We start from the raw sequence: 25,130 nt of genomic DNA on the forward strand, positions 1-25,130 counted from the left end.
TCAGGCTCTGGGCTGATGGCTCGGAGCCTGGAGCCTGTTTCCGATTCTGTGTCTCCCTCTCTCTGCCCCTCCCCCGTTCATGCTCTGTCTCTCTCTGTCCCAAAATAAAAATAAAAAACGTTGAAAAAAAAAATTAAAAAAAATAAAAAAAAATAAAAAAATAAATAAATAAAAATACAAACGGTTTCCCCCAGGATGGGGTTGAATTAACCCACAGTGCCGGCACTGTTCACACGCTCCTGGGGGAAGGGCTGGGAGAGGGGACGTGGCCAGCTTCAGAGACAAACACCACCCATTTCCTGATTTTTACTGACAGAACATCAGAGCTGACGGATCTTTGGAGACCTGCGCAGCTAAACTAAGCCTTCCCTGTACAGATGGGAAAACCAGGGCAGAGAAAGGGGTGTGGACCCTGTAAAGCAGCTCTGCCGGAGTCTTCCTCAAGTCCCTGTATGCCATCAGCTGGAGGGGTCCTGGGACACTGAGTGTGGCCAGCAGGACTGCAGGGGTCGGGGACCCTGCTGCTGCTTTGTGGGACTGAAGGAAGTCCATATGCCTTTCTGTACCTCAGTTTCCCCATCTGTACACAGGGGAGTTGGTTTAGATGTTCCATCTTCAAGGATCCTTCAGCTGTGGTGGTCTAGGTGTTTGATAAAAGGGTGATTTTTGTCTTTGGCTGGGAGGCAGGAGGCCAAGCTCCAGTCCCGACTCAGCCTTAACTTTTGGTGAGAACTCAGACACGTTGCTGTTCCCCCCGGAGTCAGTGTGCTTCTCTGAAAAAGAGGGTAAAAGCTCTCTTCTTGGGACCTCTGGGAAGACAAGGCAAAGCAGTGGATCACAGGTGATTTGGAAAGCACGAATGAGGGGGAGAGGTGCACGCACGCTCATGTTTCCAACCAGAAATGATCAGCTCTCTGTGAGCCCAGAACAAGCCCAGCTGTCCAGAGGGGTTCATCCTGAGCCCTGAGGGAGCGAAGAGACCACTTGGCGGATCATGGCAGAAGTGGAGGGAGGGCACAGAGCGCTCCTCAGAGGCTGGCAGGAGAGGGCCTTCCCCGAGTCGCCGAGCCCTGAGCTGGGAGAACCGTAGCATCACAGGCCTGAAGGGCTCAGCTTGGCCCGCCCTGCAAAAACTGGCTACTGTTACAGATAGGGAGACTGAGGCCTCAAGGGCAGCGGGGGCTGAAACTCAGGCCTCCACCTCCCTGTCTAGCGCTTTCTACACCAAAGTACACCTGCCGCTCTTCCAAGATCCCAAGATGGTGATGATGGTGACTGCGATGGCGCTGGGGATGATAACTATTCCACATAGTACCTACTTACTTCCGCTTGGCCAGTACCGCTTACTACTTCCTTCCCTGCTTGCCACAGTGATATCCTCACCGTAGAGACTTTATGCATTTAGCCCTTGCCACAACTCTGCCAGATAGCTGTCATCATCTCCATTTTGCAGACAAGAAAACAGAGGCTCAGAGAAGTTAAACGTCTCATCCAGAGTTAGGGACAAATGAGGGATAAAATCAGGGTTTATTCTTCTGTGTAATTCCAAGGACCTTATTATTCCTCTGAACTGAACATAATTTCTAATGTGTTTCCCTGCACAGACCACGGCTGTTGGCATTGAGAGGGCACCCCCTTACTCTCCTGACATAGACTTGCTTTTTGAAAAAAATTTGTTAAATGTTTTATTCATTTTTGAGAGAGAGAGAGAGAGAGAGAGAGAGATAAAGTGAGAGCAGGGGAGGGCAGAGAAAGAGAGACAAAGAATCCAAAGCAGGTCCCTGGCTCCAGGCTTTGAGCAGTCAGCACAGATCTGGACGTAGGGCTCGAACTCATGAACGGTGAGATCATGACCTGAGCCAAAGTCAGACACTTAACTGACTGAGCCACCCAGGCAAGAACTCTCCTGACAAGCACTTCCAAGTGTAGGCTGCTTCCAGCTTGCCTCCTCTGGGAAGCCCTCCATGAGCTCACAGTACCTCCCTATTGGTTCTGCCTACTGCCTGCACTTGTGGTCAACTCTTCTCTTGGCTGGAACCTACCTTCTTACCAGCCTGGCATTTTCTTTTTTTCTTTCTTTTTTAATATTTTTTTTTTTGAGAGAGAGAGAGAGAGAGAGGAACAGAGGATCCAAAGTGGGCTCCACACTAACAGGGTGATAGCAGAGAGCCTGATGCCGGGCTTGAACCCACAAACCACGAGATCATAACATGAGCCTAGGGGCGCCTGGGTGGCACAGTCGGTTAAGCGTCCGACTTCAGCCAGGTCACGATCTCGCGGTCCGTGAGTTCGAGCCCCGCGTCAGGCTCTGGGCTGATGGCTCGGAGCCTGGAGCCTGTTTCCGATTCTGTGTCTCCCTCTCTCTGCCCCTCCCCCGTTCATGCTCTGTCTCTCTCTGTCCCAAAAATAAAAAAAAAAAAAAAAAAAAAAAAATAACATGAGCCTAAGTTGGATGCTCAACCGACTGAACCACCCAGGCACCCCCCAGCCTGGCATTTTCTTAAGGGTAAGATCAGATCTTATGCCTTCCTGTGGCCGCAGAGTGCAAGGCTGCCGGCTGCATGAAAGAGGTGGGAGGACTTAGCTGGGTGCCCCCGATGGGGAACGGACCATGTCAAGGCTGTGGGCAGAGACTGAGCCGGGGTGGCAGGACTGTAGGCTGGACGTCAAAGTCCTGGGACAGAAGGGCGGAGTGGGGGGTCCTCTAGTCCAAATGTCCTGGTCAAGGAGGTCCTGTGTAGGGTAGAGGATGAGTTGGAGAGACTTGTCCTCATCCTGTCTCTCTGCCAACCCCATTCCCAGTCTCCCTTAGTTTCCTCATCTGAACAGTGGAGAGAGAACAGGCCTGAGGGGATTCGAGATGGGACTGTGCCTGTGCTCACCATACCCAGGCTTTGCTTGCACCATAGGGCCCTGGAGTCCAGTGGAGTCAAGTGCCACGGGATGGTGCTGGGCTTGAGGATAAGGGGCAGGGGAGGCTCACAGCGGCCCCGAGCACCAGTCCACCTAGGATGATGAGTGCAGGAAACAACAGTAATAGTAGGTTGAAAGAAGCAGGATTTATTGAACACCTAAGGAAGGACCAGGGACTGCGCTGAGTGCTGCACGTTATGGCACACAACCATCATGGCCACTCCATAAAGTAGGCTTTGTTTTCCGCATCCTCACAGAAGAGGGAAATGGGGCTCAGAAACCTCAGAGACTGGGCTAGGCCCACGAGGATGGAAAGCAGCGAGCCAGGTCTCACCAGCTCTGACTCTGGAGCCCACACCGAATGACTGGGCTTCTGCCCAGGCTGTGAGTCAGTCTTGGGGAGGACGTTAGACCCCAAAGCTGGGAGTCTTCGGACATGATGGGTCCAAATCCCTCGTTTTATCAATGAGGAGGCTGAGGTTCTGGGGGAAGGTACTGTGTGCCTCAAAATCATACAGAAAGTAGTGGCAGAAAATGCTAGAAAGCAAACTTTATTTTTGTCCCCTTTTCCCAGGACTACGGGGGGGATTGTCCCCTGAAGGTTGGTATCGGATGCTGCCACACGGGAAGACGTGCCTGTCCTGCCAGGGTCCGTGGGGGTCCACTCTCAGTCATCCAAGGACAGCCTTTTTCCCACCTCTTCTGTCTGTGGTGCTTTGGGGTGCCATCCTGTGGGCTGGCTTCCTCCCCGATCCGGCCCTCGGGTCAGGGACCTTCACCTTGGGGGTGCTGGGTCCTTGGGACTGTGACCCCATCTTTGCCAGGGCCCTCCCCAGTGTAGCAGCCCAGCTGGCTGTGGACCGAGCCAACCAGGACTCCTCACTGGTGCTGGGCTCGAGGCTGGCTTCCGTGGTCCTTGCCACGGGCTGTGACACCTCTCATGCTCTGGCCACGTTCCTGGCCCACAAGAATACCGTGGCTGCCTTTGTGGGCCCTGTCAATCCCGGTTACTGTCAAGCGGCAGCCCTGCTGGCCCAAGGCTGGGGCAAGACCCTCTTCTCCTGGGCTTGCGGAGCTCCAGAAGGAGGAGGTGAGCTGGTGGCCACCTTGCCTTCGGCTGCCCACGTGCTGCTGTCTATCATGAGACACTTTGGCTGGGCTCGCGTGGCCATCGTGTCCTCCCACCAGGACATCTGGGTGGCCACAGCCCGGCAGGTGGCCGTGACTCTGAGGACGCATGGGCTGCCTGTGGGGCTGGTGACCTCTCTAGGACCTGGGGAGCAGGGGGCCACGGAGGTCCTGGAGCAGCTCTGCCGCGTGGACGGTCTGAAAAGTAAGTGTCCACGGGTGCCTTCCTCGTGTGGGCAGCATGGACTTCATATGGCTGCTGGTGGGGAGTTTCCTCAGCATCAGACAGGGGGCTGAGCTCGGGACAACGGCCCTGCATTTCATCTCACAGCAGCCCCCTGAGCTAGTCCCATTGAGGTCTGCGCTTCACAGCTCAGTGAAGGTAGGTAACTTGCCCAAGTCACACAGCTGGCAGGCAGGGCAGTCGGGTTTTGAGCTCTGATTCAAGTGTTGGTTGAGGAGTGGGAGTCAAAGGGGTTTCTTGCCTCATGTCTGGAATATTTAAGGAAACGAGAGTGTAGGGGTACTTGAGCCCGGGAAGGTATTTAGAGTCAGAATCACTTTTTTTCCCCGATTAATCGCTTCTTGCATTTATGGAGCCCTGCTGTGCTGAGTGCTGGGACACACAGGTGAACCGGACAGATCAGGTGGTGGGTCTCCAGGGCTGACTAGGTAATGGAGAGACAGCTATATAAGTAATAAGAGACAGGTGGTTACGACAGAGAGCTCAAGGCCATCAGAGGGAACAGAGGCCTGGAGAATGAGAGGAAGTACAAGGCTGGGGCCCTGGGGATCAGAGGAGGCTTCTTGGAGGAGGTGACATTTGCCTGTCTTGAAGGAAGTTGTTAGCTAAGGTGAGGCATGGTGGGTAGACTGTAGAGGAGAGGTAGCACCTGGAAAACAGAAGGGATTTTTTTTTTTTTTAAAGAGAGCACAAGCTTGGGAGAAGAGCAGAGAGAGAGAGAGAGAGAGAGAGAGAGAGAGAATCTTAAGCAGGCTCCACACTCAGCACGGGCTCGATCCCACAGCCCTGGGATCATGACCTGAGCTGAAATCAAGAGTTGGACACTCAACCCACGGAGCTGCTCAGGCACCCCAGGAGGGACCTTAAAGTTAATCTAGACTGGGATGATTTCAAACTATGGGTTGTGATCAACAAACCAGTTTAGTGAATCAAGACTAACATTACAAAAGAAGGAAAGAAAGAAAGAAAGAAGAAAGAAAACAGGAGAGAAAGAGAAGAATGAAACAGAATAGATAAAATAGAATGGAATAAAAGTGGTGAATGCGAGAATGCATTGCAGGTAGCAGGGGAAAGTGTTCTGTGAAACTCGTAACCACCATGTTTCTCATTTGAGGGAACCAAAGCCAGTGCCGCCCTGGGGGAGGGCGGGGTGGGCGGACCCCCAAGCTGATGTGGCTGCTGGTTAGTGAGTCAGCCCCAAGTAGGGAGTGAGACCCAGCCCAGGTTAGCCTGCTGCCCATTAGGACCAGTAGCCCACTTCCCTGAGCCCCGGTTCTCCAGCAGGTGAAATGGGTATAGTTGAAACCCACCTCACAGGGTCACAAGGAGCAGATATTTGTGGCTGAGAGCTTTGTAAACACTTCCTTCAGCCAAGAGTCACTGGGCACTGCTCTGTGCCTGACCCTGGCTGGGCTCTGGGGAGGGGGTGGGGAGGAAGCACCCAGGTCCCGGCAGTGAGGAGCTCCAGTCTGGTAGGAGCTGCTTTGCTTAGGGGTGGGGAGGGCTTCATGGAGGAGGTGATACCAGGGCAGGGCCTGAGCATGAGAAGTTGATTGCAGGCGGTGATGAGGAGGAAGGGGTTCCAGGCAGAGGAACCCGCTAGGGCAGAGGAATGGAGGTAACATGTTAATGGGATTAGAAGGATCGGCTCAGTTCTGCATGACTGGAGCATGGTGGCAGTGGGTGGGGGACGCGTCATCAGACTCCTCCAACCCTTTTGCTGGATATTGAGTTCCAACCACATTGGTGGCTTTCAGGAGCCAGGGGGGCAGAGTGGTTCAGGGCATATTCTCTGGAGTCAGATTGCCAGAGTCTCACTCCTGACCCCACCTCCTGCCAGCTGTGTGCCCTCAGGCAACTCACTAAACCTCTCTGTGCTAGAGTTTCCTCATCGGTGACGTGAGGCTAATGACCCCCCTCCATCACAGGGTTGTGAGGACGAGGACTACTGCAGATAAGGGGCGTAGAACAGTTCCCAGCACACAGCGAGCACGGCTTGCCATCAGTGTGGGTTTTTCCCAGTCCACGGCTTCCTCCCAGGCTGTGGGGATCGGCTTTCCCTTGTGCAGGGAAAGCAGGGAAAATGCAGAATGGCACCCCCCACTTACAAAACAAATGGGTCTTTTGGTTAGCGTCCAGAATAACCCCCGGGTGGGAGAGATGGGAAAAAGGAAGCTCAGGTCCTATTTACCCCTGGTTGTAGTGAGTGAGTCTCCGAGCCGCCCCCCCCCCCCCAATTATACTGGGGCAGGGAGCAGCTGGCTTGTGGCCCGTGGCCCATACAGCATGGCCCTCCAGGCTCAGCAGAGATCAGGGCTCCAGGCTCTGACTTCCACATGACCAGGGTCCTCGGGCCCCAGCAAGGGGACTCTCAGCTTTCCCTGGTGGCTCTGTTTTCCCGGATTTCCTAGAGAAAGGGATTGCAGTAGGGAACCTAGACCACAGCCAGAGTAAGTGGCAGCCCTTTGTTGACTGAGGCGGTCCCCCTGGTCAGGGGCCCAAGTGGAGAAGAGAGGAAGGACCCTTATCTTGGGCAAGGGCTCTCTTCTGTCCTGGGTGCCTGGGGATGGAATTGGCTGCTTATCGCCAAGGGCCTATTTCTTTCGCTAAGGCAAAGAGGAATCTATTCATGGTAGGGGCGTGGACCTGAGAGTTACGAGCAGCTCTCCAGGGCCACAGACTCTGGGCTTCAGGGGAGGCCTGCAAAGGTAAGCACGCCTCTCCTACCCCCAGTGGTGGTGCTCTGCATGCATTCGGCGCTCCTGGGGGGCCTGGAGCAGACGGCCCTGCTGAGCCGAGCGTGGGCCCAGGGCCTGGCAGATGGGAGGCTGGTCTTCCTGCCCTACGATACCCTGCTCTTTGCCTTGCCCTACCGCAACCGCTCCTACGCGGCCCTTGGCGACCGTGGGCCCCTGCAGGAGGTCTATGACGCAGTGCTCACCGTCAGCCTGGAGTCCGGCCCTGTGGACGAGGCCTTGGAAGCTGCCAGGGCCATTGGAGAGGTGGCTGCCCACCTGGAGCCAGAGCAGGTAGGTCGATGCAGGCCCTCGCAGGGCCCGGAGCCCTGGGTCGTGGGCAGGTGTGCGTGCATTCTAGGCCTTCCCGGCCCGGGCCCCCTACCCACCTGGCCGACCAGTCCCGCCTCCTGGTGGGCATGTGACCTGTCCCTTATTTGACAGTGTCTCTGCCTCTCCCTCGGTACACTGTCTCCATCTCTCTCTCTCTCTCTCTCTCTCTCGTGTGTGTTACTCACTCTTGGCCTGCTTTGTCAATTCACCTTCTCCTGTGACTTTTTGCCTCCTATTTTTCTATCTCCAGCTTAGTGCCTGTGATTCTCATCTCTGGCCCAGCTCTTCTTCCTCGTGCAGACTCTCTCCCTCCCCTTCCTCTGCGTCTGTCTAACAAAGTGTGCAGATCAGTAGGAGAGATGCCGGGGCGTGGGGGAATGGGAAGGTTTTCTGGAGTCACTGCTGTGAATCTGAGGAGTGTTAGCGGTGGGGGTGTGGCTGCCAGCTCAGTTTGGGCGGAGAGGACTTGGCTGCTCGGGTCCCTGTTGGGACGTCTGTTTCTTGGTGACAAGAAGACAATAGTGTCTGCATGTGATGACAGGAATGCAGATGCGGATGAAGGGCCTTGCAACCGGTCATTTGTCTGACAAATGTGACTTGAGTCCCTCTCACGTGCCATGGGGCCAGGCGTCAGGGACACAGTGATGGGTAAGACAGACCTGGCCTTCAGGGAGCTTCCATTATGTTAGGGCTAGACAGGTAACACCCAAGCAACCATATGGCCAAATCCAAATTGTGGCGATGTCGCCAAGAAAACTAAACAGGATAAAGTGACAGAGAGCAGCTGGGATAAAGTAGTGGGTGACAGGAGCTAAGATAGGCAGGGAAGCCCACTGCAGGGAGATGGCACGTGAGCTGCATCCGGAACAGGAAGGAGGCAGCCAGGTGCAGGTCTGGGTGAAGAGTGACCAGGTAGATGAAAGGTCAGGGGCAAGGGGAGAGAGGCAGAGTGAACTTCGGAGGCTAGAGGAACAGGCAGAGGGCGTGGAGAGGCTGGACTGTCATGACAGGTGGGGACAGGGGTCCAAGATAAGCGGGGGCCAGACCATGTGAGGCATTTTATGCCAGGGCAAAAGGAGTCTCAGCTCATGATCATAAGTGAAATGGGAAACTATCAGCAGGTTTTAAGTAAGAAATAATTTGATTCATGTTCTTATAAAATATCGTTTGGGCTGCCTGAAGGGTCTGAAGAGACCCAGGTGAAGCAAGGAGACCTTTAGGGGGCTCCTCTGCAGGCCGGGTGAGCAGTGAGGGGGCTCAGATCCAGATGGCAGGAGTAGAGGGGTGAGGGGTCAATTGAGTTGGGAATAGATTCTGAAATAAAACCAAAAAGATTCAACGACAAACTGGAAGAGAGAAAGAGCGGCGTCAGGAATCAAACCTAGATTCGAGAAGCCGGGCAGGTGGTAGGTAGCTCCATTTCCTAAGGTTCAGGAGGAGTGGGGTTAGTGTGGGAGAACCAGACGGAATCTTGAAGAACCAGGAGTTCTGTTTTGGACATGTCAGGCAGGTTTGACATGCCTGTGAGACGTCGGAGTTGGCAGTGGCCACGGAGACTGTGATTCCACTGAGTGGGGACTGAGGTCATGGTGGGACCAGAGAGAGGGCTGTGTTGGGGGCGGGGTGGGGGTGATAATCCATACAACCTACTGCTGGCAGGGCTGAGAGATGTCTGGGAGCCTGTGCCACGGGGTTATGGGGTTGAGGGACCTTCTCTTCCACAGGTGTCCCCGCTCTTTGGGACCATCTATGATGCTGTTGTCCTGCTGGCCCATGCCCTGAACCGCTCTGAGAGCCATGGGGCAGGACTCTCGGGGGCCCACTTGGGAGACCATACAGGGGCTCTGAATGTGGCTGGCTTTAGCCAGAGGATCCGGACGGATGAGAAGGGCAGGAGATTGGCTCAGTACGTCATCTTGGACACAGATGGTCAGGGAAGCCAGCTGGTCCCCACCCACATTCTGGACACAGGCACGTGGCAAGTGCAGCCCCTGGACAGGGCCATACACTTTCCAGGAGGGGCCCCTCCAGCACGTGACTCCAGCTGCTGGTTTGACCCCAATATGCTATGCATGAGAGGTAATTCATCATCCCTCCATCCATTCATCTATCCATCCGTCCAATCACCCAATGCGTTTTCCTCTTCCTGGAGAGCTCCCCACCTTGCCTGGTTAAATCTTACCTGTCTTACCAACCAGGGCTGCCCCTCCACCCTGGCCACCATGATCCCCACAGCCCCTGAGTGAATTGCTTCATGTTCATAAGGGTGTGTGTCCCGTGCTGGGAAGAATCAGTGCCATCTGTTCCCCAGACTAGAAGGTAGCTCATGAGAAGAAGCCTTCACCCAATTGTTTCTCTGCCCCTTTTTCCACAAAAATTTGCTGGAGGACCTCCCACGTGTCAGGCACTATGCTCAGCCCCAGGGATATAGGAGTGAATGAAATGATGTCCCTGCCCTCATTGAGCTGATGTACTCGAAGACCAACCCCAGGGCCTGCTTTCCAGGGGCTTCTGTCTGGTGACAGAGACAGGGACAGCTGAAAACAATACAAGACAGTGTGATCAGAGCCATGAAGGGGGCAGCCAGGGGCTGATGGGGCTCAGAGGAGATCCTTCTCCGTCAGCCCTGGCTCACAGATTTCACCATCTAACAGGTTTTTAATTAATTCATTCAACAAATCAATCAGCAAACATTTATTGAGCATCCACTGTGTCCCATGCTCAGTGCTGAGAACTGGGGATACAATGGCAGATAAGACCCGTGGTCACTGCCAGCACGTGGGATGGAGCTCCCTGGGTAAAGGGGGATGGGGTAAGGGCAGGTGCCCTGAGAGGGGGCTCTGAGAGGGGACACTAGGGGGTTGTGGGAGCCTGAGCAGCGGCCTCAGGATGTATCTTCTCTTGGGGATCTAAAAGTGACAGTTCACACTCTGGCCTGTGTTGTCATGATTATCACCGATACAAATGATCACCACCATGGATTGAGAGACCAGACAGCGGGGGCTTTGGGGCAAATGTACTTAGGGCTGCAGTTCAGTGCTGCCCCTGACTAGGTGTGTGACCTTGGGCAAGTTGCATACCCTCTCTGGGTCTCCATTTCTCATGTAGAAATAGGAACAAAGACCTGACACCTTCAACTGCTTGTCCTTGCGTGAGGTGGGGGTGGGGCAGACCTCAGGAGCAGGGCTTGTACTTCCAAGGAGATGGGAAGGGGCTACGAGGTCCCGTGCTCTCAGTGAGAAGCACTCCTCAAGTGGCACCTAGGAGCGCTGGGACCGGCTGGACTTGTCCTGTCCAGGGCTGGCTTCTCTCCTCCCTGGGTCTCAGGGTCTTGTCAGCAAGAGAATGTGCCCTGTTCTTTGTTTCCTCTGATTGTTTGTGTCTTGGAATGTCAGTCTTAGAGAGCCATTCATTCACACTCCTTTCAGCCTAAGCTTTATTCCTTGACTCCCTTTGGCAGCAAGATCCGTGGAAAGGGTGTGGGTGCTAACTGGATTAAATGTCCCTTCCCCTCTTCTCTGGAGTCCTCCTTGCTGACTCTCTCCGTTACTCTCTTAACACGAGCAGTCCTATCAAGGCCCCCAGTAGCCTCCATGTGCTGAGGCCCAGAGCCAGCTGCTAGTCTTGGCTTTGCTCAGCCAAGACAGCCGGACTCCCGTCCTCCCTGCTGCTCCATCCCTCTCCAGGACCCCCTCACTCGTCACCTTCTCAGTCACCTTTTCTGTTCTATAGAGTTCTAACCTATTAACACCACTCCTGTGGGCTTGGTGCTTTGAGCCGTTTTCTCTCAGCACTTACTCCCACAGTGTCTTATCCATTCTCGTGGCCCCCAGATGGACATTGTTGTCTCCTAAACTCCATATCTGCCCAACCTCTTACTTGACATGTCCAATAAGATTCTACTGACACCTGGATATCTAGTCGGCATCTGAAACTTGATGTTGTCTGAAGCTCAACTCCTGATCTGTCCCCCAATCTGCCTCCCATGATGTTCTCCGTTGCAGGTCATGGAACCCCCAACCTCCCACAGGCACAGGAACGCTCTGTCTCCTCACACCCCCCATCCAGTTGGTCAGCACACCCTGGGGGCGCCATCTTTAGAATTTGCCCGGCAGCAGAGCTGTTCACCAGTCACTGCCTCCATCCTGGGCTAGGCCCTCGTCATCTCTCACTGGGTCACTGCCTTGCCTCCGCCTCGTCCTCATGCAACCTGGCAGGTTGGAGGATCCTTTGGAAACATAATCACTCCCCCACCAGGACCTGTAGAGGCTTGGCCTCACCCGGAGCCAAGCCAGAGTCCTGGCCTCTGACTTCACAGCACCCTGTCCCGCTCAGCATCTTGATCTGTCTTCCTCCTGCTCTCTTCTGTCCTTCCCTGGATTGCAGACCGCTCCTGCTTCAGAACCTTGGCACTCGCTGCCCCCTAGGCCTGGGGCACACTGTGCTTTCTGCTGCATCCTGTGCGTTTGCTCCCTTGTCTCCTCCAGATCAAGACTCAAAGCTTACCCTTTCAGAGCCTGGGCGAGAGGCAGGATGATGCGGTGGTTAGGAGCCCAGATGCCAGAGCGAAAGTGCCAGGGTTTGAACCCAGGCTCTGCCACTCACAGACAGTTACTTCTCACTGTTTCCTCCTCTACAAAATTGTGACCATGACCATACCTACTTCCAGGGGTCATTGTGCAGAATAAGGTGAATTGAAATACATAGCATCGTCAGAATAGGTGCTTAATGCAATACAATGTGCAATAGTATAATAGGGATTGCAAGGTATTTGCTGCTATTATTATGATGGACTCAGACTGGAGGGCTTCAGCAGGGGGCACACAGCAGAGCTCATCCTCCAGCGAAAGGAAGAAGGGAGAGGAGGCATGGAAGGCAGAAGGGATGGCCCCATTTCTGTGGCAGCAGAGGTCAATGTCCTCTTTCCAGATTGGGGCTGGGCATTCAGCGTCCTTGCCAGCCTAAGCTGGTGCTAGGGTTGCCCAAGCAAAGTAGGGGTGCCCTCCCAACCTTGCCAGTGAACTTTAATAGCGTCTTTACGTCCAATTCCTGACATGAGGCCTGGAGATTTGGATTTGGTGTCAGGAAGGCTCTCTTAATGGTCAGAGTGAAGGGCAATGAAACTGGCTGTCCAAACAGATAGCGAGGGGCCCATCAGAGGGGATATGCAAGAAGTAGGACAATAATCGACAGGGATACAAAATTTTTATTCAGCACCCGCCATGCCCAGGCTCTGTGTTAGGTGCCAGGGACAGTGAGATGAATAAGACACAGGCCCTGCTATCCAGCCACTCTGTCTATTGGGAAGGGACTTGATATGCCATCAGACAAAAGACCATAGTCTGACCAGGACTGTAATGAGATCTGAGCAGGGACCATGGGGATCCGGGGACAGGGAGCCCAAGAACCCAGGCTGAAACACTGGGGCTCAATACCTGCGTGTGATGACCAGTCCACAGATAGGACTTTCCTACGTGAGTGTCATTCTGAGCCTCATCCCTGGGGTCGGTCTGGATTGGGGTTTGTGTTTCCATTTCCCAGAGGAAGGCCCAGGAGGAGGTACAGGAGCTGGGTGAAGGGGGCTGCCCTCCTTGTGTGGTTGTTACTGTTAGGACTCACGTCCATCCTGCTCTGCCCACAGATGCACAGCTCCCTGGGAGCTTCCTCGCTTTTGTCCTGGCATGTGTCCTGTTGCTGGCTGGCGGGACCCTCACTTGCCTCATCAGGTGAGACTCTGTCTGCACCCGAGCCTCTTTCTGCCCCTCTGTGCCCCCCACCCACAGGGCCTCTCTTGTGTGTGCACAGTCCTGGCAATCTTCAGGAGGCTTTCCCATCCCAGGACCTCAGGACAGTCCAGCACTCTTGTCCATCTTAGAGCCTCAGTCATGGCCCTGCTGAGGCTGGGGGGCCTTGCGAAAAGGTCCACTTAAAAGTCGGGGAAGAGGGGGCGCCTGGGTGGCTCAGTCGGTTAAGCGTCAGACTTCAGCTCAGGTCACGATCTCATGGTCCGTGAGTTCGAGCCCCGCGTCGGGCTCTGGGCTGATGATGGCCCAGAGCCTGGAGCCTGCTTCCGATTCTGTGTCTCCCTCTCTCTCTGACCCTCCCCCGTTCATGCTCTGCCTCTCTCTGTCTCAAAAATAAATAAACGTTAAAAAATATTAAAAAAAAAAAAAAAAGTCGGGGAAGAAGCCTGGGACCTTATGTAAGACTGTCCATCCCTGAGCTTCAGGCTATGAACATGCACAATGATGGCTTGACCAGAACAACTCCCAGGGCTCTTCAGTTTTGAAAGCAATTCTTCCTGGGTCTGAAATCCTCTGTGTTCCCTGAGCCTACCCCCGGCCCTCACCTCGGGAAGCCTCCGGGCAGTTTGGGAACTCCCAGGCTAGGGACCAGTAGGCTTATCAGGCCTGAGCCAGGCCAAGGGCCTGGGTAGGGGGCAGTGCTCAGCAGTGACCCCTCGGTGCTGGGACTGCTGGGGAGAAGGGAGAGAAAGAGGGAGAGGGCTCTGGGTCAGCGCAGGCCCAATAGGCCAGATCGAGGTGGGAGTGATACGTGTGCCCTCCCTCTGCCCTGCACTTTCTCTTGCCTCCAGATTGGGCATCCAACAGCTACAGCTGGTGCGGGGCCCCCACCGGATCCTGCTGACAGCCCAGGAGCTCACCTTCATCCATCGGCCGCCAAGCAGACGGGTAGGGGGACAGGCACTGGGCTGGGTGGGCAAGCTGCTGACTGAGGCCTGGTCCAGGCTCTTGACTGCACCTGCCCCCTCCAGAGGCTGCACGTGGACAGCGTGAGTGAATCAAGAAGTGTGGCAGATGGCGGGAGCCTGAGGTCGGTGGCCCAGGGGTCAGCAAGGAGCCTGCTGGCCCCCCAGGAGCCCACCAATGTGGCCCTGTACCAGGTGAGGGCCTCTGCCACCACATGTTTGGGCCTGAGAAGCTGCAGTGAGTTTGGGAGAAGCTGAGGGAGCCCACAGCCTCTTGGGCTTCTGTATGCCCTACTCCTGTTACAGAATGGGAAACCGAGGCTTGAAGAGGGCCAGTGACTTTCCTGGGTCCCACAGCAAATCAGTGGCATAGTAGGAGTGGAGAAGGACTCTCAATTCCCAGCTCAGCATGGTTTGTGATCTGACCTTGGGACAACAAGTTGCTGGCTACTTGGGCCTGGGCTCTCCCAACGTGGGTCTACGCAGGGTTTCTCTCAGCACGGGGGCCAGTCTAGGTCACCCTCCTGCCTGTTTCGGCAAGGGACAGTGAGATCCCAGGTCCCTGAGGCCCAGAGGTGAGGGAAGCACACAGCCCCAGACCGTCAGCCGATAGGGAGGCCACAAAGTCAGAGATTAGACCGGCAGGATTCTAAAGTTGTTGAGGACACCGTGGCTTTTCAGGTGCTGTGTTCTCCAACTCGACAATTCACTGATGTTCCGATTCTCAAATTCTGCGACTCACAGCTGATGAGCCAGGCTAATTGTACAGGAAGGGACATGAGGCTTATGATCCTTCTTTTCCACTTCCTCCCCAGGGGAATCCCATCTTTTCTTCTTTTATGCTGAAAGGAGGCTTTAATGCTGTACAAAGCATGTTCTGTCTGCTTCTCTAAGTTAGCTGACAGTCTGTGGGTGAGGCTGACAAGGCAGAAATCCACCCATGACAGGGGAGAGAGGGCTAAGATTGCAGCTAGCTCTGGGCCAGGCCGGGACGAGGACCGAGCCCCAGCCCGAGGCTTCCTTCTCTCCTGCCGTCCCCTCTCCTACAGTCTCTGGGTCACAGAGCCCCCGTCACTTCACAGGCTTTGGGGTGTTGTGGATGCCTGAGGCCTGCAGAGTAAAGTTGACCTTGACACTGGGAGCATGTTGACATGCTTTATATGCAACAAGTGTTAGCTCTTGCAGGGCGAGGGGGGTATCATCTTCGCTTTACAGAACTGGAACAAGAGGCTGAGAGAACTAAAGTCACTTGTTCAAGCTCACAGACGGAGCTAGACAGTGGCGGGGTTAGGACTGAACTCGGGTCTGTCAGCCAAAGCCCCTGGCTTTGCCCCACCAAAGTGAAAGTCTAACTTCAGTTTCTGCCGGCCAGGCCCTGCCTGGCTTGCAGCACACAGAAAAGATACATTTATGGGGTCGGAACTGGGGCTGAGAGGCACAGAGGGATTAACCCAAGGTCGCACAGCAGGAGACCAGCAGCAGCGAAATTTCTCGTTCTTCCTCCAACAGGGGGAGTGGGTGTGGCTGAAGAGGTTTGAAGCAGGCACAGCCCCTGAGCTTCGGCCCAGCTGCCTCAGCCTCCTGAGAAAGGTAGGGCCAAGGAGGGGAGGGGACGCTGGCAAGGGACTCCCACTGGTATGGAGTGGTCCCCACTCAACGTGGAAGCTTCTAGCCTCAGAAAGGAGTCCTTTCTATCATCACAATTGCCGACACCTCAACCACAGTACACACTCATCTTTACTCACGAGCATTCCTCAAGTCACGTCACCACCTCAACGTGACCATCACCACGACCCTCAGGGGCACAGTCCCTTCCATCAGTATCAGCAACACCCTCGAAGGACCTCATCCTGTACCCGCCATCCCTCCACCCATCCACCCATTTAGTCACTGTGTCTTGAGCATCACCTATGAGCCAGGCCATGTTCTGGGTTTGGGGGTACAGCTGTGGAGAAGAGGGACAGGGTTCCTTCTCTCAAGGAGCTTCCGGTCACTTGTCATCACTAACCACATAAGCCCCTTCACCCCCGAGGTTGTCAGTATCCTGAGAAGCACTGTGGCTGGAGCACAGAGCACAGGATTGGAATCAGGAAGGTCCCAGGTAGAATTCTGCCTCCCTGAAACGCTTAGCTTTCCTGTAAAATGGAGCTAATGAAATCTACCCTCTGGGGAATTAGGAAGATTGGAGAGAACATATGAAATAACCTAGAATTGTCTCTGGCCAGAAGTGAGCCTTTGATAAATGCTAGCATCACTGCTTGGGTTCAAGCTCTCTGACCTGCTGGGCAGCCATGACAGAGGCTATTTTCTGGTTGAGCCTGGTCCCTTCTGCTCTTCTTCCTCTCCTTATCAGTCTCTAAGTCTTAGGGGAGAAACTTTACAGTTTTCAGGTCCATGGTTCCACTTAGGTTGGGAAACAGGCCTAGATCCCTACACTGTGGAGTTCGCTACAGCTTATTCATTTATTCTCCCATGACACTTCCATTCACTTGTTCACCCACTCATCCATCCATTCATCCATCCATCATCCAACCATCCACCCATCCATCCACATATCCATCTATCCATTCATCATCCATCCATCTATCCATGCATCCATCCATCATCCATCATCCATTCATCCATTTATCCATCCATCCATCCATCCATTCACCCAACCATCCATCATCCATCTACCCATCCATGCACATATCCATCCATCTCCATCCATCGATCATCCATCCATCCACCCAACATTTCTGGTGCCTCTCTGTGCTCTTCCCTGTACTGGGTGCTAAATACTGGAGACCAGATGTGGATTGTACCTGGTTCAGCCTTCAATGTGCCCCTGGGGGCTGCTAAGATGCCTATTGCCCCAACAGATGCGGGAGATGCGGCATGAGAACGTTGCTGCCTGCCTGGGCTTCTTTGTGGCCCCTGGGGTCAGTGCTCTAGTGCTGGAGCACTGTTCCCGGGGCAGCCTGGAGGACCTGCTGCGGAATGAAGCTCTGCGGCTGGACTGGACTTTCAAGGCCTCTCTGCTGCTGGATTTGATCCGTGTGAGAACCGTCCCTGGGCCTAGAGCTATGGGGGCCATGGGGAGGGCAGGGAGAAAAGAGATGCTCAGATTTCCAAGACCTGGTCTCCTACTTTGTCTAAGAAAAATCTGAACAGTATGGGAGGTGAGAGGAGGCAGGAAGTGTTTCTGGGGTCTGTGAGATGCTGAGAGGACTAGGGGTCCCTTTGATTCATCACATAATGGGCTACCGTTATGTCCTTTCCAGGGCATGCGGTATCTGCACCATCGACATTTCCCTCACGGACGCCTCAAGTCCCGAAACTGTGTGGTGGATGGGCGCTTTGTTCTCAAGGTCACTGACCACGGTTATGCAGAGCTCCTGGACGTTCAGCGGGCTCCCCACCCCCGGCCAGCCCCAGAAGGTCAGCTCAGGGATGGGCGGGCGCTGCCAGTGGGTTTTGAGGCCTCTATTTAAATTGGATGCTTGTGAGGCAGGGGGACAGGGGAGATGTCCAATCTTTTAGCACTTCCTGTGGTGTGACCTTGAGCTGCCTCAGGCCCCCTACCTATGAATGGGGGAGAACAGAAGCACCTATGTCCTCCTGGGGGCTGTAGGTAGAGGGCGATGACGCCACATATGTGAAGTGCCTGCCCATCTTGGCCCAGTTTGGTGGTCAGTGGGTGAGGACAGTGTGGCCTTGCCTTGTGACTGCAGAGCTGTTGTGGACGGCTCCAGAGCTGTTGCGGGGGCCCGGGGCACCGGGACGGGGCACCCTCAAAGCAGACATCTTCAGCATCGGCATCATCCTGCAGGAGGTGCTGACTCGAGGCCCACCCTACTGCTCCTCAGGGCTCTCCGCAGAAGGTACAGTGCCCTTGTCCTCCTTCCTTGGCCGTTCGCTGGCTGGAGTCCCCGTGTAGTTGGGGAGCTCTGTGGCCACCAGGAAATCCTGGTGGAAATAACCTTACAGACACACTTGCCTGGTTTGACCACGAGAATTAAGTTTCTTTGGCTCAAGCCAGGCAGCCTTATCAGCTCCACCAAAATGGCAGCTGACCAGCTCCAGGTAAAGATATTGATTTCTGGGTGAAAACCTCAACCCCCTCTGCCTCTTCTAAGGTCACTGCCATGTCTGTGGATGCTCATGCCCTAACCACCCCGCCTTGATTTGCATAGACTTTGTGTCCATATAGACCCCAGTTTTCCCCAGCTGTATCACTTAACTTACTACATGACCTTACACAGATCGCTTACCCTCTCTGAGCCTTAGTTTTCTCATCTTTAGAATGGGGATGAAATAAAAATGGGCCAGACATCTGTCCCTCGTCTGATGTGGCCAGGCTGCTTAGTATTTAGGGGCTTGCTTCTCTGCCCAGACAGGATTCCTTCAAGAACATCTCTGTCCTTATACTTTAGGTGTGCGGGATGGTCACTCACACCTTCCCCGTCATCACTCAGTCTTAGATGTTTTCTTTTCTGACCCCAGTGCGGAGGACCAACTTCAGAAACCTTTCCTCCCTTTCTGTGTTTCTCATCAGGGTTTCCCAGACCCTGGGCTGTTCTTCTAGCTGTCCCCCTCCTGTCTGTGTCCAGTCCCAGGGACCTGTCCTCACAGACACCCTGGCATCTCAGCCCACAGTCCAGAGCAGTGATGGAGCTGAACCCACTACTCCGTCCCACCCCCAAAGGAAAATCATTAACTCATGGGAGGCCTGGCTTGCTTCCTTTCTCCACTAAAGCACTGCTCAGTGAGTAATGAGCATTCCAAGCTCCAAATTTATGAGGTGGAGGAGTGGGAAGGAGGGGGATCTTTGTCAGGCCATTTGTTCAACATCCTCAGTGGCCCGACCCCCCACATCTACCCGCTGGGTGAGGAAAGACCAGCCAGATGGGGTCCATAAGTGTATGGCCCTCAGGCCTGGGCTCCATGAGGCTTTAGGTGCAGGGATCAGGCCTGGAACCTGATGGCCGCCATTGGATCAGGCTGTCAGTCCAGGGCCTGCTACGTCCCAGGGCACGCTGTCCCTGGTCTCGGGGAGTAAAACACTAAGAGCCCAGGTACTGGGGGACACCAACCTAAGCCCAGCTCCACGCCAATTCACTTCATAACTTTGAGTAAATCCCTTTTAGGCTCCGAGCCTCAGTTTCCTTGTCTGTAAAATGGGGACTATGTTGCCTGCCTCCTAGAGTGGTTGTGAGGAGTCAGTGAACTTCTTTAGACCAAGTGCCTGACACATGGTGGGCACTCAAGTATTTGCCTGGGCGGTTTTACGGAGGTGCTAATGGGGGATCCCACATTTTCTCCTGAATTCCCAACTTGGACGCAAACGCTCCTTGATCTTAGAAGTAACATCTTTTCAAGATCCTGTGTGTGTGTGTGTGTGTGTGTGTGTGTGTGTGCAGTGGGGGTGAGGGGTGGAATTGCAGCTTCCAGAGCTCTCTCTGTCATATGCTTTATTCCACTGGACAACCCTGGGAGGCGGTAGGTGCACTCGTTAGAGATAGCTGAATGAGGCCCGGAGAGGGGAAGGGGCTTCTCGGTGGGGAAGCAGTGGGTCTGGGACTTGGACAAGCTCAGTGTCCTTGCCCTAAAATCTCCTGGAGTCATCCATGGAGCATACCCCCATAGACCTGGGTGTGTGGCCTCCTCCCTCAACCGCTGACATGGCCAGTCCTTCACCGTGATGCGTTGGGTGTGGACAGCGGGCCGAGCAGGGGGAGGGAACGTGAGACCGAGGCTGGCCTGGCCTGGGACAGCCGTTTTCACCACATTCACATACGAGGACTCCGTTTTAATATCAAAAACGTTTGGAGCCTCACATGCTATGTGATTTTTAATATCCGCTGACTGAGACAATCCCCAAAGACAGAATCGGCTCTGAAGTCAGCAACGCTTTGAAATGGATTTGTATTTTATTCATCACAACCCCATCTGAATACTTTTGAAAAAGAGTCGTACGTGTGTGTGTGTGTGTGTGTGTGTGTGTGTGATGTGTTATTGATTCCATCTGCACACCCTCCTTTGTAAGCACACACAGCTTTCCAGGCCCTTTACTCAGAGGCCCTCAGGGTCTGATGCCTGCAGGCTAGAAGCCTCTGGGCAAAGAAAATCATGTAGGCCTGGAGGAGATCGGGCTCAGTTCTACAGTTTGCTTTTTACCAGCCCTGCAGCTGTGGGTGAACTCCTTCACTCCCAGGAGCCTCAGTTTCCCTATATGTAAAATTAGACAGGGACTCATGCACTACCCCCCAGCAAGGGGGCCAACAAAGAATGTGGAGGGAACTGAAATCCAGAAGGAAACTTCTCCTCGGTGGCACCAAGGGCCCCCACCTCCTCGGTCAAGAGAGGAGGATCCCAGCCCTCCTGAGGGAGTAACCTGTAGCCCTAGGAGGTCTGTACTATTTATAACTGTACTTGTTATATGGGAGGAAACTGAGGCTCAGAGAGGTGATATGACTTAGAACGTAAGAGGGTGATATAGAAGTCCCCTCCTGATCCGCTGAAAATCTGAGCCCCACTTCCTCCCAATGCCCTTGTGAATCTCTCAGCTCCCCCAGTGCCCCCAACAGCTTCCTGAGGGGGAGCTTTTCCCGGCCAGTTGTCCGATGAGGAGTCTGAGGCACAGAGTGATGGCAAATAGCAAGAGCCAGAACTAGAACGCCGATCTATCCGACCTCGACTTAGTCTGATGGTCTTTATCACAGGGAGTGGGGACAGGAAGATCATGGCAGGGGCTGTCTTGGGAAAATAATGATAATGATGATGATAATGAAAGCATACAATCTTGTTTCCCACATGGGGAGTTGGCACCGGAAAGTCTCCAGGTGGCAGGACTGGAGGCAAGAGCCACAGCGTCAAGGTTTCAAGCACATGGGTGGGGCATCGCTGGCAAGTGGCAGCAGCTGGGTTTGTGGGTTGGGGGGGGGGGGTGCTTGCTAGGGGCCAGGTGCCTAACATCTATCATCTCTTCCCTCTGCACTCCTCTCAAGAAGGCAGTTTATTAAGCTCATTTCACAGATGGGAAGACTGAGGCTCAGAAAGGTCACTGTCTTGTCCACCATCTCCTAGAGAGGTGGTGGGGGGGGTGCAGATCCAGAAGTCAAAACCCACTTTTCGGCTCCTAGCGTGAGACCCCTTCCCAGGCCACACCCTGGGCAATCCTGGGTCCACTGGCCAGCATGCCCAGGGGAGGCGAGAAGTACCCTCAGGACCTGATCCCTACACCCCCACGGGCCTACCCTGCCCTCCTTCTCAGGACCCCAGGCCAACCCCTTGCCACGAGTCCTCCTGGGCCCGTCCGACCTATCGTCCACATGGTGTTTATTGCAGAAATCATCAGGAAGGTGGCGTCGCCCCCTCCCCTGTGCCGGCCCCTGGTGTCTCCTGACCATGGGCCGCCCGAGTGTATCCAGCTGATGGAGCAGTGCTGGGAGGAGGCTCCAGAGGACAGACCCAGTCTAGACCAGATCTACACCCAGGTCAGTGCACCCCAGGCCAGTGCTCCCAAGACCTAGCAGATCGGTTCACTTCACTTTGCCCAGTGACAGCCAGATACTACCTATGGGGCCTAGAAACCTTATGTAGCAAAGGGGCAACAGGCCAGCACCATCGCTCCTGCGGGGGAGAAGGGGGGATGGCCGAGGTCCACCCTCTGAGGAAAACTTTCTCAGATCCCTGGGTTCCGGGGATGTGTGTTGAGTGCCTTCCTAAGTGCCGAGGCCCATGCTATGTTGTGCTTACTTCATTTAATCCTTAGGCTAGCCCTCCCAAAAAGCACTATTATTATCTTGGCTTTACGGGAGAGAAACTGAGGCACAGATTGGTGAGGGACTCGCCCAAGGTAACTGAGGGAGTGAAAGGTGGGGCTGGAATCCAAACTCAGGTTTGTCTGTCTGCAGAGCTGGTGCTGGAAATCTCGGCCTCCTGGCCCCAGAGCAAAGAGGTCGTTTGTGGCTGTGGAGACAATCAATGCTGTTTCCCCTTGTCTGTGAGTGGAATTAGTGAGGAGCTTGGGTGCACCCCCACCCCCAGGACTGCCTTGGGATCTATAACAGGAGGGGTGAGGCAAGTCTGTACGAGTTTGCAGGGCGGTGGTGGAGAGTGTGGGCCTGACTGAGCTGGCTAATGGCTCCCACAAGACTAACCCATCAAGCCTGAGGTGACATCTTTGTGCCTCCCTTTCTGCCCTCTACTCCCCAGCCGCAGCAAACGTTGCCAAGGAGAGGCTCAGCGAGCAAGAGGGGCGTCCAGACAGGTGATGAGGGAACGGGAGCGAGGAAGACACAGAAAAGGAGCACACAGGTGTCCCCTGAGAATCCTTCCCACATCCCCTGACTTCCCACCTCCTTTCCTCACCACAGCTCAGGTATCAGGCGTGGCGTCGCCATTGCACAGATGAGAAATCTGGATCTCAGAGTAAATGAGCTCTCAGTGGCCACCGTGGGGGTGGGTTGCAGAGCTAGGACCAGCAATTCTTAAAACACGAGCCTGGAATCCATCCAGGGATCAGAGATTGCCATGGCCAGCGATGGATGACTGTGGGGAAAGATCCTGCCCAGGGCTCTGGGGTGGAGAAAGCAGAGATGGGCATGTGATGCATTCGGCACAAAGGCAGGGACTGGACCACGCCGTGGGGAGGCTAAAGGCCAGAATGCCTTCGTTCACATGTACATTGCAGTTTACCTCCTTGACCTTGGGCACGTTGATTGCTCTGCTGAGCTTCAACCTCCTTAAAAGTTGCCTGGCAAGACTAACTGCGGTCTGACTCCCCACACTTGAGTGACCATCGGGTGAGATAACTAAGTTAAGAAAAAAGGTGGTTCTCTGAGAAAGAGAGAGTGAGTGAGGCATTAGAGAAAGAACATGGACCTGGAAATCAAAAGGCTTGGGTTTATGTTCATTTGACATTGTTCTGAGAGTATCGGCTAATGCAATTAGACAGGAAAATGAATACTGGAAAGGAAGAAGAAATTAATTGCTATTTGCAGATCCTATGATTGCGTTCCTGGGCAACCGGGGGAAACAATGGAAAGCGCGTTCCAGTTTTTAAACTAATTCAGTGGGTTGGCCAATGATAAAATTAATACGTGAAAGATCTCAGTTTGAAACTCAGTTCCACCATTATGAAGTCCCTGGCAAGTTATCTCACCTCTCAGATCCTTTGTTTTCTCATTTGTATAACGAGGGCCTTCCTTGCAGAGGTGAGCTTCTGGTCAGCATTAGGTTCTTGGTGCCTCAGGGTCAGCAGCTGTCATGCCCACCCTGACTGCCCTTTAAGCTTGTGCCTCTGCTTTTAATGGGCGGTATAAAATAGGTGCACGTGAGGGGCTGCAGCCACTCCCCACCTTGCAGATGTTGGGTTGAGCTAAGTGGTATTCATGGAGGTTGGATATGTGCACCTACACACGCGCACCTGCCCACACACTAAGCTTCTGGGTTTAGACAGGGTTGGACTCCTTCACTTTGACCATCATTAATTTGCTTCTCCCACTGACTGCACTTTGGGAAGGTACAAACCAGACTGGGGAAGGTTCTAGTAAATCTCCTTAGGGAACGCACTGCCGTATTTCCTGTAAGTTTCTCATTGAAGATGTGATTTATGACCACATATGAATGTCCTCATATGAAGACCTAAGACAGGCATTTCTCTCTGCTCAGCAGCCAGCAGTTTTGTTTCTTTGGAGCAACCAATTCAACGCTCCGCTGTCTCATGGACTCTGCGGATCATATAATCTATATTTCACTCTTTGCTTTGTTGCTAGGAAGCTTATATTCAAAATTGTGACCAAATTCTAACATGCATTTTGCTAGACCAAAATAGCAGGCATTTTCCCTCCTTTGGTCCCAGTGGCCTTACGTATTTATTATCTTATTTTGTAAAACATTTTTTTGAACAAGGAGAGAAATAGAGGTAGAAATGATTATATACATAACTAATCTACATGTATCTTTTCTATCTACCTGTCTATTCACCCACGCATTCATCCTTCTATCCATCATATCCACCCATCTATCTGTCTGTCTATCTATCTATCTATCATCCATCCATCCATCCATCCATCCATCTATTGTCTATCATCTATGTATCCATCTATCCATTCATCCATCCATCTATCCATCCATCCATCTGTCCATCTGTCCATCCATCCATCCACCTTTGAGAAGAACAACAAATGTCCACTCCACAGTGTTGTTGTAAGAACCAGAGCAGTAGGGTTAGTGTTTGTTAATGGTAATGCTATGCTGGCCATGAGCTGGCTCTTTTGTAAAGTCCTCTCCCTGCCGGCCCGCCTCATATGGAACTAACTCACTTTTCCTTCCAGCTGTCTGTGCTTCCCCTGTGCTTCCCTCCAGCTGCCGTCCCTTGTCTATTACATATCTGCTCCGCACCAACGGAGCTCCTCCAGGCAGGGACTATGTCTGCTTCATTCTCGTGGCCCAGATTGCCAACCCAAGAGCAAGTGTGCTGACCTTCATGGATGAATTGGGACTTTTGTTCCATTTTCAGTTCAAAAGCCTCAATCAAGGCAAGAAGACCAGTGTTGCTGACTCTATGTTGTGGATGCTGGAGAAGTATTCCCAGAACCTGGAGGACCTGATCCAGGAGCGGACTGAGGAACTGGAGCTGGAGAGGCAGAAGACAGAGAGGCTGCTCTCTCAGATGCTCCCTCCGTGAGTGGCCCCTGAGGACTTGATTATGTCTCTAGCCTCAGTGGCTCTGAGCATGGGCCCTGGGACATAGTAGGTGCTTAGTAAGTCTGGATTCCATGAATTCATTTAATTTAGTCATTGTTTATTTATCTAACATATTTTCACAGAACCCCTATCTGTGTTAGGCACTGTGTTGGGCTTTTGAGTTTTAACTCTGCTACCTCACTTCCTCGGGGGCAAGGAGAGGGCACAGTGTCCCCCATCTGACTTCAGAGGAAGTGATGTCCAGAGAGGGACAGGTATGTGCTGGAGGGCAGCCAGGATACAAGCAGGCCTGATCCAGATTCCCCAGTGCTTAACCCAAGAATTTTCCCCCCGAAATCCCTCCCTCCAAACTATGGGAAGGGGGTCCTCCTAC

At 53.7% G+C, this 25,130-nt stretch overlaps 1 protein-coding gene across 1 annotated transcript in view; it reads left to right on the forward strand.

Moving 5' to 3' along the window:
- LOC131486568 (guanylate cyclase D-like) overlaps positions 1–25,130 on the forward strand; it is a 52,454-nt gene that overhangs the window by 14,130 nt on the left and 13,194 nt on the right. The window contains exons 3-14 of the mRNA XM_058686483.1: positions 3,515–4,246; positions 7,019–7,314; positions 9,078–9,506; positions 12,895–13,079; positions 13,949–14,045; positions 14,129–14,257; positions 15,572–15,652; positions 16,924–17,100; positions 17,326–17,482; positions 17,776–17,925; positions 21,392–21,540; positions 24,570–24,733. Coding sequence (XP_058542466.1) covers positions 3,515–4,246; positions 7,019–7,314; positions 9,078–9,506; positions 12,895–13,079; positions 13,949–14,045; positions 14,129–14,257; positions 15,572–15,652; positions 16,924–17,100; positions 17,326–17,482; positions 17,776–17,925; positions 21,392–21,540; positions 24,570–24,733 — 2,746 coding nt within the window. The remainder of the gene's footprint in view (positions 1–3,514; positions 4,247–7,018; positions 7,315–9,077; positions 9,507–12,894; positions 13,080–13,948; positions 14,046–14,128; positions 14,258–15,571; positions 15,653–16,923; positions 17,101–17,325; positions 17,483–17,775; positions 17,926–21,391; positions 21,541–24,569; positions 24,734–25,130) is intronic.

This window comes from Neofelis nebulosa, chromosome 10 (assembly GCF_028018385.1).
Source record: "Neofelis nebulosa isolate mNeoNeb1 chromosome 10, mNeoNeb1.pri, whole genome shotgun sequence".
Lineage (NCBI taxonomy): Eukaryota > Metazoa > Chordata > Mammalia > Carnivora > Felidae > Neofelis > Neofelis nebulosa.